Source organism: Nesoenas mayeri (genome assembly GCF_963082525.1).
Source record: "Nesoenas mayeri genome assembly, chromosome: 21".
Taxonomy (NCBI): domain Eukaryota; kingdom Metazoa; phylum Chordata; class Aves; order Columbiformes; family Columbidae; genus Nesoenas; species Nesoenas mayeri.
Window position 1 is genome coordinate 5,894,133 of NC_137571.1, and position 14,907 is coordinate 5,909,039.

At 46.9% G+C, this 14,907-nt stretch overlaps 1 protein-coding gene across 2 annotated transcripts; it reads right to left on the reverse strand.

Moving 5' to 3' along the window:
* Nucleotides 1–36: 36 nt before the first annotated feature.
* On the reverse strand, nt 37–14,663 carry MTF1 (metal regulatory transcription factor 1). Of its 2 annotated transcripts, XR_013923114.1 has the most exons (12): nt 14,590–14,663; nt 13,907–14,368; nt 10,365–10,603; nt 9,849–9,980; nt 9,265–9,338; nt 8,701–8,834; nt 7,845–7,922; nt 7,562–7,664; nt 6,552–7,108; nt 5,952–6,018; nt 5,099–5,632; nt 37–4,592 (listed from the first exon to the last, which is right to left on the reverse strand). XR_013923114.1 is itself a non-coding variant. In XM_080357373.1 (11 exons), the coding sequence occupies exons 2-11, from the start codon at nt 14,318–14,320 to the stop codon at nt 5,244–5,246; spliced, it is 2,187 nt and encodes a 728-aa protein (XP_080213499.1). In that variant the 5' UTR covers nt 14,321–14,368; nt 14,590–14,663; the 3' UTR covers nt 37–5,243. The 2 variants fall into 2 exon arrangements, 1 of the variants encoding a protein (XP_080213499.1); XM_080357373.1 differs by having other exon boundaries at nt 37–5,632.
* Nucleotides 14,664–14,907: the final 244 nt, after the last annotated feature.

The window sequence follows — 14,907 nt, forward strand, 5'->3', positions numbered from 1 at the left end:
TCCCAAATAATTTATAAATATTCTTGAGGAAAGACTATCATAACACCATGTTTAAATAAGCATTTAATTAGGATTCCATTAGTATTAATATTGCTTTCAATTCCAAAAAAGTTAATTTCCACTTCTTTGCAGATATTTCAAAGTACAATATTAACTTCATACAAAATGAGCAATTAAGCAAACACCATTATTTCACATTTTACATTCTTCAAAAAATACAAATTCATATTTACTCTTTTTTTGTTTATTTGGGTTTTGGAGATGCTCTTCCTTTGGAAGTACTGTACCTGTAACTAACATATTCACATTGCTCAATGTAAGCACATTTGTTCCCATGTTTCATAGTTAAATAAATTCCTTTAACACACCACACACATTCTTGAAAAACCAGGGTTCCTTTTGTTTTGTCATCTCCAAGCCCCCTGCCCGGCTCCCCACCCAAAAACAGCACAGACACCTGCGGGTCCCCGGCCTCCCTGGGGCTGCTGTGCCCACGTCCCCGCTGTCCCCGCGCCACGCTGGCCTGTGGCAACCAGAACCGCACCCGCAACTCTCCAAGCGAGGGTCAGACAGAAAGCAAGAGGACGGACACGAAGCCACACAGCAAGAAAGACCAGCTCCTGGAACTACGGCTCTGCAAAAACACACCCTTGATTTTGCTGAAAAAGATCCTATGAAAAAAATTTCTTGTAAGAAAAAGTAGAAACTGCTTTTTTTTGTTGGGTTTTTTTTTTTGAGAAAGTGTACACTGCATAACGAACCAAATTTTGGCCAGCTTGCACACCACCCAAAGCATGGTGTGGGATTGTTTTAAACTAGTTCTGAGAACACACACACGTCGACTATGTACACTACTACATAAATATCCAGTTTAATTTGCATTTCTCAGTGCAGACACAGAATCCAACTTCTAGAACATAGGAGAGATATCCAGACAAGACGCAAAAAAGTTAAAAGTTCAGCCCTGTCCATGAGTATCAACTACAGGTAACATTTATAAAAACTTGACGTTGTTTCCAAAATATGTTATGGAAAAAATAGTGTAGCAATTAAAAACTATGCAATCAGAAATTTGTAGGGTTTATTAAAGACATGCCTTTTATTTTTTGCCTTACAGTCCAAACTGACTCTAACAGTTCTGCCCAGCCAGGCCAGATCCCTAAAGCCAACAGATTTCCAAGCGCGTTACAAAGCGGCTTCACCGCCCCCTTTTTCCAGGGAGGACCCGCAGCGGTTTGGGGACTCGCCCGCGGTCTCAGAGCCGAACAGAGAATGTGACACCAAGATCCCGCCTGCTCCACATCACAGACCCGGCTGCCCCTCACTGCAGCTGCGCCCCCCGAGCAGCAACAGCTGCGCAGCCCCACTCAGCTCCAAGGTCAGTGGTGCCTCAGCCCCACCGGCCACTTCCCAGCTCCTCCTCGCAGCCTTATCTAAAACTGGTGTGGGAAAAGTACTGTAAACGCTTCGACAATGTTGCTGCAGGTGCATGAAGTAAGGCAGAGAACATGACATCAAAACTGATCTCAAAGACATTTCCAAGGTGCAACATGCCCATTCAGAGCAGCTCGTCACTCCTGGTGGTCCTGGCGTGGCAGAACAGAGCAGGGGACGAGGGAGGGGGGACACGCACCAGGTCACAGCCGTGTCCCACCGCAGCGACGGGACACACGCACCAGATCACAACCGTGTCCCGCCGCAGCGACGGGACACACGCACCAGATCACAGCAGTGTCCCGCCGCAGCGACGGGACACACGCACCAGATCACAGCCGTGCCCCATCGCAGCGACAGGACACACGCACCAGATCACAGCCGTGTCCCGCCGCAGCGACGGGACACACGCACCAGATCACAGCCGTGCCCCATCGCAGCGACAGGACACACGCACCAGATCACAGCCATGTCCCACCGCAGCGATAGGACATACACACCAGATCACAGCCATGTCCCACCGCAGTGACAAGCAGCTGCCAGAAAGCGCAAGAGGAAAGGCCGGCGAAAGCACAGTGCTCTCAGTGAGTATTTGCATAGATCGGACGTTTGCTAATGGTGCATAATTCTCGGGGTGCAGACGGGGAGGGCAGAACGTCGCTGAGCTCGTTACTGGATTTATTCCGTTAGACAGACACAGACTGACCACGCGGGACAAGGATCTGTAGCTACAAGTATTGCACCAAGTTAAGCGCTCATCTTTGCATACCCCTGTTCACTTTTACTCAGAGCAAAAATAAACTTTGTGAAAGTATATACAAAAGAAATTGCAGCAATTGGGTTAAAGATAAAATAACCTAAAGTGCATTTTAGATACCAGTATGAGGTTCTGCGAACTAGTCTTTCTGGACACAGCCAGCATTACAGAAGTGCCCAATTCGTACTTTGTCCTATATAATTCAGTACCAGCATTTAAACAGTGCAGATTTTCTGTCCCTCTACCATCTACGAGCATGAAAAGCAACTTCTCCAGCCTTCAACTGCATGTCAGGTCTGCTTGCCTGGGCCACTGCCTGCAGAGTGGAGCTACCACTGTCAGGAATTAGACCCGTATCTACGTGTTTAAGCTTCTGCATCATCTAGAAACTGTAAGCAACAAATCCCCACATGCCACAAAACAGCAAAACCTCTAAAAGAGCAACCCAGAGCAGTGCGGTGTTGCTCTCTGATAATTAAAGGGCTTTGTGAAACGCAGATTTTGCAGAGGGAGGGCACACTGTTCGCAGGGGCTCCGGTGTATTAACCCAACGTGCCCTTTTCTGGGAATTCAACATTTTAGCAGATCTATAATGGCAGGAACTCCCCACTTTATTAAAAATGTTGGTGTGCCCGTGGTAAATGCTGGGGACACGAGGGGAGGAGGAGAGGACGTTCTCCCGGGGTGTGCTGTGTCTGCCCTCTCGCCAGCTGCTCGCGCATCTGCTCCCGTCCCAGCACGGTGACCGTCAGAGGGGCTGCTCACACAGCCCTGGGGACGACAAAACACCCGTGACAGGGATCAGGCACAGCACGGAACACTCCGGAAAGCAGACCAGCAACTAAGCAGCTAAAGCACATACCTGTACAACACAGCCCCGTGGGACGCGCAGCGCTCACAGAATCGCGCTGCTCCTGCCTCGTTACAAGCTCTAATTACTTTCACCTGAATCGCAGCTCACCTGGTGCACATACAAGAGGGTGACGGCAAACCCAACGCACCTGAAGTCAGCGTAAACTTGGAGCACATTGCTTTTCCTAAACACACCAACAGAAAGCAGCAGCTGTGAGAACAGCGGAGGGGAAGCTCTGCTGCCCGCTCGGAAAGCACACGCGCACCTCGCCGCTGCCCATCTCCACGCTCCCAAATCAGCTTCCTATTCCAAAGCCTCTGGCAGATACTTTTACTCAGTTCTGTCACAACGGGGTCCCTGAAGGCGCTCTCTGGTCCAACCAAAAGCATTTTAGGTGGACTGAATCACAAGTAGCATGGAAAAACGCTTCTCTGAAGGATGGAAAGGCTCTGACGAGGTTGCTAAATCCCCCAATTGTCGCGTTTCAGGCCACACCTGGTACCGTTGTCCCCATGGGAGAAAAGCCGCAACTCCAGGGGCATCTGCACGCTCCTGCGTTCGCGGCCTCTTGCACACACACGCGCTCAGACGAGGTCGCTGCAGCCCGACCCGGCTCGGCCGGTGCCGCGGGGCTGAGGCTACAGAGCGCTCAACACAGGGGGTTCATCGCCTGCTCGTCACCCGCAGCCCCGGGGTCCTGTGGGACCCCCGTGGGTACACGGAGCAGCTTTGATCAGATCCAGAGGGAAAGAGCTCTACCCACTAGAGGTTTGCATTACTAAATTTAGTGCAGAGACACTCCACGTTAATTGGCTTACAGTCATTATCTTTGTATCTCACTAATGACAACGCTGTAAACTGAATAAAGACTATTTAATATTCTTTCCTTTAACACACACAAAAAAAAACCTGACAGCCCAAGCCAGAAAGATGGATAAAACACTATAAAATTACATCTTTTAAAATAATGCAGCATAAATAAACCATTTAGAATGAGACTGCATTTATTGCAACATTACAGGCTTTTTGGTGGAAGGGGGGGTTTGTATTTTATTTACCCTGAGTAGGTTAGAATATAGACTTTCAGTTTGATATGAAAAACTACTATGTCGTGTAACATATTTTAGTCAAGAAATAGCCCCGTGCACAAGAAGCTGGCATTGCAGTAGGTTGGAGGCAGATTCAGGCAGAAATTATATAACTCAACAGACAAAAAAGAAGCATTTATGGACAGCTGAAGGAACAGACTCACTGAATTCCAACTGAATTTATCTTGAATCATTCTGAAAAGTTTCCTAGAGTTGTTCTTGACAAAAGATGAGAGTAACCAGCAAAGGCACCACGCTCCTCATTAAACAGTCGTGGGGGTTCTGGGGGTGACTTGTTCCTGAACAGAACCACAGAAACCAGCAGAGCAGCAGGACAACCTGACCACAGCGGGGACTCGCCGCGTCCTCCGCAGCCCAACAACAGATGAGCCCCAGTGAGCTGGGGCTCCCACCGGGTCTCCACGTTGTGAAGCAGCGTCTGCCACCACACTTCTAAGTCCTAATGAAATTAAACGAACAGATCTATCTGAAAGGAACTCCTCAAAATTTCTGCAAGCTTTAGGAACAGCTACAGAACAAAGCAAACCCAGGTATCAGCTCCCAACTCAGTGATGAGACAATCGCATCCCAATAAAATGGCAGATAAATCATCTCCTACAATAACTCCATTTTCTACAACAGCAAATTCCTTTCCTGGGCTCCCCTTATAGTGCATGATTAGTATCAGACAAGAGACAGAAGAAATCATAGACCCAAGGAGTTGTAACAAAGACCCACTCACTGCCAGTACCTTAATCCCAAACATAACTGATGTGCAACTGGAGACAAACTAAACCCCCTTTTTCTTTTTAAAAATCTTTTTGCACATGAGTAACCTTAACTTCTGTGTTCACATATGACAAGCAAAAGTGACAGACAGTGCAGCCAAAACAGTTCATATATAACTTAGCTTTTTCTTTTTTTTTTCTTTTCTTTTTTTAGATAGATTCTCAAAGATGGATGTACCTGGGACGTGACGAAGATGACATCTGTGAAGCAGAAATAAGCCACAAAACTTCCAAAGAGGAAGGAAAAATAATTGATCCTTCAGTTTCTGCTTCTAAGGAGAAGGGTTTGACCCTCCAGGTGCAAAGGAAAATCTGGAACATCTTCACTTAGAGAAGCTGCTGTTCAAACCCATTTCTTCCTCACCCTGCAGTAGTGCTTCGATTGGAATTATATTAGATGGGGTTTCAGGGCTTTGGAGAGACAGGAAGTCCGAGACATCCATGGCACTTAACGTTTCAGTCTGGGAGTCTGAAGGGTTAACGATCTGCCTGCTCTGCCCGCAGGAAGGGGAAGAGGAAGAGGAAGGAAAGGTCTGAGGCGGCAGCGGGGGAGCTGGCTGCTCCAACGCCTCCGAATCGGGCGAGGGACATTCCTTCTTGAGGGCGGCTCTGTCCTTGGCAGAGTCTCGGCAGGCACACTGGCACTGGCAGGCCTCCTCCTGCTTTATAATGATGACAGGGACGCTGAGACCGATCTGCTGAACAGGGTTTCCTGAAGGTGAAACAAAGACAAACCCAACAGAACTACATCATTTCACAGCAGGGAGAGACAGATCATCTCTGTTCGATTTGACTGTATGCACCTTGCAGCAGACACTACCTGTTACTTTGTTCGAGTAGAGTAAAACCTCCCGCAGATGATAAATAGGATAGTGCTTACCAAAAACTGCGCTTAAAACCCCAGGAAGATTAAAAACAATTAAAAGATTGTCTTCAACACTCCCACGAGCAATGAAATCACCGCAAATCGCGGTCAAGCTAACAGTGCTACAACAAGAAAGAGAGAAATGCAAGTTCAGTGTCAAGCTTACCTGTATTGCCAGCTACTGGTAACGCAGTTGTAAAAAAGACCTTTTCTACTACTTTTGGAACTTGTGGCTTTAAAGGAAAAAAAAAAAAAGGGAGTCAATTCCAATCAAATTTCTATTGTTCAAATCCCAAACAGCTGCAATCAAAAGCAACAGCTGTACACACATTCCAAGGAGAACACATGGGAAAACTAATTAATAAATAAAACATTTAGCTTGGTTCTGGGCTATGTTCTGGCTATTCCAAAACTCAGAGTATTATTTCTGTAGTCTTAAAGATGGGGAGTAATCACCCTCCCCATTAATTACCCTCCCCATACATGCTTGTTAACACAGCTCGTGGTTTTTGACGATGGAATGACTGAACTCTTAAAACCTGCTGTGCTTGCTCACACTGCTTGTACCCGCTGCCATTTACTCTTGACCAATTGCAACTAAGAAAATCTAAAGGTGACAGCAGTATTCTTAAAAATAAAACAAAGTCTCAGAGATCCAGATTTACTAGAGAATCAGAAACATTCCGTTTTCCCAGAAAACCTTTTGGGACTCTAATTGGAAGAGGGACGGCTCAAGCTGTTTTAAAGCCGTGCTGGATACACTCACCATTTGTTCTTGGCTTTGCGGAGAACCAGTGGCACCATTTAAGATCCACTGTAAGTTCTGCTCGTCCATGACAATGCTGGACTGCAGAATAGCGGTGTTCGGCGAAGGAGTAATGGTTATCGTTGGATTACTGGTCAGAACAGGGTTGGCCGCAACAGGCACAGTCTGAACGACAGCGGGCAGGGGCTCAGCGGCACTTGGGGCTGTCGGGGCTGGTGGCCCAGCAACCACCGAAAGTCCCTGCACGACGGGCTGCGGCGGGGGCTGAGTGTGCTGCAGGAAGTCTTGGTGACTGGCTGCGAACTGTGTGCTGCGAGGAACAGGCACTTCTGGGGATTGTAAAACAGTTGCAGGATTCCCGAATGCAGCTTGCTGTGAGCTGGTTCCTATGGAGGAGGGCGCAGCGGGCGCTGCTGAGGCTTGTAGTGCTGAGTGCGACGGCTCCGGGATGCCGAGCTGCAGGACGAGTGGAAGAGACAACGATGCTGAGTCTCCTGCAGAAGGCGGGACAGCAGTGACCGAGTCTGCATCGCCGTTAAAACCTTCAATCAAGGCAGCTGTCAAAAGAAACAAAGAAAAAACAGGAATACAGCAGTTCTCATAAGATCTGAATGAACAGCTTTTTCAAGGAACTTCTCAGCTAGCTGACGGATTTTTGTCAAGTAAAGCGTTGACACTTTCACATCTTCAAAAGCGTGTAACACTAGACTGCGAAATCTAAAACTAGGTCCAAACTCAAGCAGCCAGTAACACTGAATACTACACACCAGCTCATCAGCCTCATTAGCCCTAAGAAGCCTTTTTATCAGCACATGGAGAGAGGAAGCTGAGAACAACACCGATGTGGAAAGTCCAAGAGCATCCATGTCAGCACTGTAGGAGGACACGCTGCAAACACCCGGCCAGTTCCCTGCCAGTGTCCCGGTGTGACACCCTCAGCGAATACAGCGTGTTTCAACACAAAAACTGTCAAAAGCGCCCTCCTAAACCAGCGCAGGTAACAGCTGTACCTGTCTGCTGAGAGTCGTCCGGATTCGCAGTGTGGTCCGGGCTCTGAAACATGGACTCGAAGATGCTGGCTGGTGAGATTGTGCTCAGGTCTTGTCCGTGTGTCTGGCAAACAAAATAAAGAGCAAGATGTCATAACGTTACATCTCATTCACCTGAACAAGCACAACAGAAGTAATCGCCCATATGTATTTAATCTGCTGCGTTCTAGTTGACAGGACAAGCACACAGCCAGAAAAAAGCCAAACTCAACATGGGCGAGGCAATTCCAGGACAGTAACTCACCGGATTTGAGCTCTCCCGCAATTCTGAATCTGTTGATATGAGGCTTAAGTCACTCAGGCAAAGGGAGTGGCTTGTATCCTGTAAGGAAGAAAAATAAATTGAACTCTATAGTAAAAAACCAGTATCAGAAACATTTTAAATTACTCTATACAGTCCACACAATTCTGTCTATGCAGAATTCTTTTTACCTGTATGTGACCCAAGGCTCAGTTCTAAAATCAACAGCACAATGTTACTAAGCAAAGGATATTTTGTAGCTATCAAGGATTCTTAACATCTCTTTCGCATTACTTCCAAAAAATTAAATAACCTAGAATTCTAAGTTAGCACTGGAACAAATCAATCTATAGAAAATAAACTCTAACAGTATTTATTTTTCTTTGCACACTTATTACATAGAAACTACAGGGAAAACAGGATAATATATAACACTGCCTATACATTTGTGTCAATACTCAGCATAGCCATCAAAGCAGCTGTAGCCCAAGCATTCATTTTCATGGGATTTAAAAAATAAACAAATTTAGATGAGCTTTTCCACATAAAACACCAAAGACTATACTAGAAGCTTCAGAAATATTAATCACACTGTTTATTATCCACATGCTGTACACACAGCATATGAGATAAACCTGATGCTGCCACCTTCAACACCAACAATTTCAGAACTGAAACTGAATTGTCACCCGTGGGCTCCTTCACGGGAAACAGGGCACCAGGTAGTTACAACTCCCTTTGAAAATCCCAGCCCTGAATGTTACACCTTTAGAACACGCTACAGACCAAATCATTTCTTTCCCAAGGTACGGTTTTCTCTCCAACTAAGGCAGAAGCATCGGGAAGAAGCGCTACCCACCTCAGAGACGCTGTTATTGGGAAGTGCGTTATAAGAATGTCCTTTCTCGTGACCTTTCATGTGGCTCTTGAGACTGTACTGTGTGCTGAAAGTCTTCTCGCAGCCGTTACTGGGGCAGAAGAAGGGTTTCTCCCCTACAGGCAGCACAAAACACACACAGACACTTTTAAAGCACATAGAAGAGTGGTGGTAATATCTATACAAACAAGACTGCTTAATGCCACTTCACACATTCATGATTCTTGGGAGTCTTGCAGATAAAAGCTTCTGTTTTACCACGTGAACTGACATAAGAACACAATATTTAATTTGTATGCATCACTATTGATATATTTGTGAAACACACTCATGAAATTAAAGACCTGTCAAGCAGGGCCCACTCCCCCAACCTGCCAGGGTCCCTCTGGGTGCCCTCCCTTCCCTCCAGCACATCGACTGCACCATGCAGCTTGGTGTCACCCACATATGACATATATATGTAAGTATAAAAACATATTAGGATTCTGAGAGTTAGCAGGAACTGAATAAATTCAACTAAAGAAAAACCAAGCCCTCGGGACTCACCAGTATGTGTCCTAACGTGTGTTTTAAGGTGATGGCTTGCAGCAAAAGCCTTCCCACAGCCGTCGTGCTCGCACCTGAATGAGGCAGCACACGAGAGTCAGCATCACGCCGCTCCAATGCATTAGTTACAACCTCGCCACACTTTGCAATAGTCCCAGGACTCTGAACAGCAGCTCTAGTGCTGATCTGAGTCAGCAATCGGGTCTCTCCCACCGGCTCCTGCACAGGCTGCAGCAGGGCTCTGAACAGGATGGTATAATTCAAGTATGAAGCTGGGGTCCCTTCATGGAATAAACATCTCAGCACAGCAGAGATGCAGCACTGTCTTTTAAGAATGTGTTCATCGTGGTACACATTTATGTTTAAGAAAACAGCTTGACTACTCTTGTCTTTTAAGGCAGTCACTTCACCCCCTGTCACAGGTGCCTGAGGGAGCTCTAGAACAAATATGTGCAAACACTACCTGCCTTTGCTTTTTTCTCCTGAGAACAGCTTTTCATCCAGGACAGTAACTGCCACCTTTTGGCACAGGTGGCCCGTCACACAAGTCCCACAGAAGTGAAAATCGCCGTCCAGCAACTCACCGAAATGGCTTTTCTCCTGTGTGTGTTCGGATGTGCTTTCTCAGGTCACTGTGCGTTGTGAAGTATTTACTGCAGCCTTCCGATTCACAGTTAAATGTTTTCCCTGTGTGAAGCCTCTGATGTGCTTTCAACCTAAAAAGCATGCCAAAAAAATCCCTCTCATGACTTGTAGTACGAGACAGTCCCTACCTGAGGCAAGCGAGACATTCATTCAAATGTGCAGGACAGGATGAAAGGCTTAGCTTGAACTGAAGGTAATTAAGCTTATCAAAGTAATTGATATCACTTCTGAAGCCCTCGAGCGAATCTGAGAATTCCTTGTGCACCATTTTCAATGCTACTGGAACATAAATAAGCTAAGTATGTCATCAGAGGCTCTGTCATCCTACTCTTGGCACAGCATTCCCACATTTTGGGGGGGTTATATTAATATCCGTAGCTGGCAGAAGCGTAACAGTTGTGTCCAGACACACAAAGCAGACGCAACGTGCGGAACAGCAGCAGCCGCTTTCCTACCTGTACAGTGTATTGAATGCCTTTTCGCAGCCCTGCACGTCACATTCAAACGGCTTCTCCTTAGTGTGCACTCGGACATGGATTTTGAGGCTGTAGGAGGTAAGAAAGGCCTTGCCGCAGCCTTCCTGATTGCAGACAAAAGTGTATTCCCCACGGTGCGTCTTTTGGTGAGTGCGCAGGTTCCCGGCAGTGCTGTAGGTGCGCGGACAGCCCTCGAAGGTGCACTGGTATCTCTTCACCTGAGAGACAAAATGCTGCGGACTTAATAAATCGTAAGCATTTCTGGAGTTCAAACAGGGTAGAACTGTAGTTAAACATCAAAAGACTACAGAACAGATCTTTACCTCAAAGGAAAAAAGGGTTATTGCCAATCAATTATCAGATAACTTAATATTTCTGCTGTCCTATGCGAGGAGTGGCACACATTGGAAAGCAGGCCAACAATGTAGAAGAACAGTAATAAAAGAGGACCGTAAAAAGACAAAAAACATCAAGTGTCTAAATTGAACAAACGATCTTGATGATATGACCAACAGTAACTCGAAGAGGAAGATATTCTTGAGGTCTTCATGTTTTTTTCTAGTCACTTAGCACTGTTAGAAGCACCATACAGAGAAGGAAACAGCAATTCCACTGTAGAGCAGTTTGCACTTAATTTACAGTTCAAACCGGACAAAATTTATCAATAAATATCCAAGCATTATAACACAGTTACAACGTGATTAAGAAGTTTGGTTGTGTTGAGTCAGCCAAAACACAGAGCACAGGCCAATAAAACACAGGCGCGAGGTCAGAAGGCAGTTTTTATCAGAGGAGCAGGGGTACGTTCTCTTCACCAGGGATCATCAGATCCAGTACAATTTCTGTACCAGCACTGAAGTCAATGACCCTGGCAGAGCTTTAGTGCAGCTGGAAATGAGCCGTTCACATCCTCCATCACGGGCTGTTCTCCCCGTGACACACAAACGATTCGACACTGGCATGAAGTACTGACCAACCATTGAGGAGTCTGCCAAGCTTTCTGGGCACTTACATTTAGATTCAGAAAGTGAAAGAAAAGGAGAATATTTGCTATAGCTGAAGGTTTGGCTCCCAGCTGCCGATGCACACGTCCAAAGGAAGATGGCAGCAACACTTTCGGTTTAATGGCCTGAACTAGGACAGAGGCCTCGCCCAGATCCCCCTTCCTCGCAAACTACCCCGAGCAGGACACTGCAGACAGGAGCAGTACAACCACCGCGCTCTAAGCAAAACAGAACTTTCCGTAAAGCAGCAAAGCATTTAATTCTCTTTTCACACTAGCACATCAAATGAGCGCCGACTACACTCAGCAAATCATGCAGCTATTGACGATTAAAGACTTGAGTCACAGCAGCAAGAAGCAGCGACAAAAAGCAACACGGAGCGAGAGGAAACCCGCAGATGGCGAGAGGACACAGAGCATAGCCAGCGGCGCTGGGACCACAAAGGCTGTGGCCGCGGCCTGTTGCTTTTGGCAAAGGGGAACGTGCTGCCTGCCCCACGGGGAGGAAGCTGGAGGAGCCTTAGTTAAGCATTTACCATACAAGTTGGAACTAACTGCCCAACAAGCAACAAGACTGGCAAAAGCTGAGCCTGACACTCTGTGCCAAAGTCTGCTTCAACTGCCCGGTTTGCCCTTAACTCATTCACAGTTTACAAGATTCCCCTTCCACTGCTATTTTTCCCATGTCATCACTGAACGAAAATAAAACTAATTTGAAATAGAAGACTATAGCCACGTTGATTCTTACAGCCAGAATTATCGTGGGAGAAGTATAATATAAAAAAGGAAGTCAATTAATGAAGCGTAAAACCCTCTTTTGTTTCATAAATGTCTAAGACTGACCCAAAAATGTAACACTTTAAAACCGTTATCTCAAGTGTTAGAACTGCTACAGATGTTGTGGGAGCACCCAAGAACTGGGCTGCTGACTGTGAGAGATGAGCCCAAACGTTCGGGGGTTCTAGAGCTTTCCCCTCCCCACCTCCAGACAACTTATCAGCATTTGAAAGAGCAGGACAAAACGGGTTTGTACAAGACAAAAGTGTCATATATGCTTACGGCTTATTTCCACTGCACTCAAATCACGGTGTGACTCCTCCCCCCGCCCCCGGAAAATCAATTCAAGAGATGGAAAATAAATTCAGATAAAGGATTTCATTACGAAATTCCAGGTCTGACGAGCTTTTCTTAAAAAGGAGGAGTAAAGAAATCAAAGCAGTTTAATTGCATGTGCAGTCGTCAACACTGAGTACGCACTGTTCTCAGACACTGCAGATTGCACACTGATTATCCTACTAAAAGAAAAGAAAGTAGATATGACTGACATACGAAAATTAAATATTTTGGCAGCTAAGAAGGCAGGATACAACAGCTGCTAATATGAATAATAACCAAGCAAAAGGAGTTCCTTAGACTGAAATGGGTTCATTGAACAAATGTCAGCCTAGAAGTTCCATAATTAATTGCAGAGCTGACCCCCCCCAGCCCCATCTCCCCACCACCGCGTGGGCGGTGACCAAGGTTCCCTGCTAATCTAAATTATTCAGAGAGTTCAAACCAGCTCCCTTTCTAAGCAAGGGCTCGTTTCTGCAATTCTCTTACACCGAATATCAGTTACACAAGCGGCTGACATAGCACCACTGATACCAGCGCAGACACTGTAGATCACCCCTTATATAACTCAGAAGGGCCAACAAAGGGACACAAAGTTGTCACTGTGTTGGTATTTCAGTCAACTTTGCACTGCTTTTGTGCCTAAAAAACCAGAATCCCAAGTCAGTCTGTACAGACCCTCATCACTTCACATGCAGGTGGAATTCACTAGGGAAACAGGATTAAAAACAATCACCATTCTAAATAAGTAAGATGACTTAAGCTTTCAAAATGCAGCAGATTACAACCTAAAGTTTCCCTTATTTTCTTCTCACAGTTTCCCTGTGAGCAACACAATAAAACAACAAGTAATTTTAAGCTTGGTATTTTAAGTTTCACGCTTCAGCTACTGTCAATAGTCTGGAATTTAACCTGTAACTTGGATGCGCGTTTCTCAAGAACGTGCTTAACCACAGCGTAACAGGGTTCATGTTCTTTAGTTATCTCTAAACTCAGGAAATAATTGTCCAACCAAGAGAAAAACAAAAGACCGCTAAAATCACATACACTACGAATATCAACACGTGTTTTCCTGCTATCTAGTGTGCTACCGAGTGTCAAAAAGCACTTCCTGGCTGCTTTAGAAGAAAGCAGCAGGATATAGAGTGAAAAGCGATGACACTTGCAGCTTTGCTGCTGGCCCAAGAGACTGTGGGAAACACAGTTACCAGCACAAAGTTTCACTATCGCTAAAGCAACAGCAGATTTAATGCTGTGTAATTCACCCCACTATACAGGAACCTTTAAGAAACTTCCGGCTGCCTTGCAGCAAACAGTCTTAGAAAAACACATTGTCAAAGCATTTAAGGTCACCAGGTGAAAAACATTCACAAGAAGTATAAAATTCAGCATCACATTCACTTACTTCTTTAAGCTTGGTTTCTGGGCATTCGGACTGCAAAGTGAGCGTTGCTCCTTCGATATTTCTTGGCATAGGAGTTGAACCAGGATTTATTGTTAGATGGATCTGATCCGGAGAAATAATGTGTTGCACGTAACCCTGGGACATTCCTTCATGATCTGGTATTAAATGAAATCCTTCCTCGTGACCCTCCGGCAGAAAAGGCAAGTGTTCGCCGCACTGTCCCTCGTCCTCATCATCCTCCAGCACGCTGTGGTCCTGCTCTATCAGCACAGTCGTCCTGTCGTACACCGTCCCGGACGATGAGGAAACCAGCCCGTTTTTGTCGCCAAACCTCATCATGTTGCCATCCTGGGCCAGCTCCTCCTCCTCCCCCTCGCAGAAGGTCGCGCTGCCGTCGGGGCTGTTCTCGCCCATGGCTCAACGCTCACAGCGATCCCGCGGGGTCACACCGGAGCGGTTCATCTGTAACACCGGGAGGTCAGGCGGTTCTACCGGGCCGGGCCCCGCGCCCCCCGCCCGGCCCCGGGGCGGTGGCGGAGACACCGGGCCGGGCGTTCCCTCCCGAGCGCCGCGCTACCCCCGCCCGGCCGCGCCGCCCCGAGCAGAGCGGCTCCGAGCGGCTCCGAGCGGCTCGGAATGGCTCCCAGCGCCCCCGGCCCGCCTGCCCGCCCCGCCGCCCTCACCGAACTCCCGGCAGCGGCGGCACCTCCGTCCCCACCCCGGCGGCACCATGATCACCAGCACCACTCACTTCCGCTTCCGGCCGCGCACGGCCCGACGGGAGCGCTTCGCCCACCGCAGGCCCTCAAGGAAGGGGGCGGGGTCTGGAGAAAGGGGCGGAGTCTGCAGAAAGGGGCGTGGTCTGGAGAAAGGGGCGGGGCCTCGCGGGAAACGCACCGTGACCGCTTGATTTAAATAACAGGAACAGTCTAAATTTAATACAACTTAAATAAAATACAGTCTGACTATCAGCTTTATATTTTCACTTGTCTACATTGGAT

Bases quoted from the DNA above. Each gene is read 5' to 3' on its own strand.
- MTF1 (XM_080357373.1), bottom strand. From the start codon at position 14,320: ATGGGCGAGAACAGCCCCGACGGCAGCGCGACCTTCTGCGAGGGGGAG. The intron at 8,835-9,264 runs GTGAGTCCCGAG...TGCTGCCTGTAG, and splicing joins ACACGTTAGGACACATACTG to GGGAGAAACCCTTCTTCTGC. The intron at 5,633-5,951 runs GTAAGCTTGACA...TTTCACCTTCAG, and splicing joins ACCAGTAGCTGGCAATACAG to GAAACCCTGTTCAGCAGATC.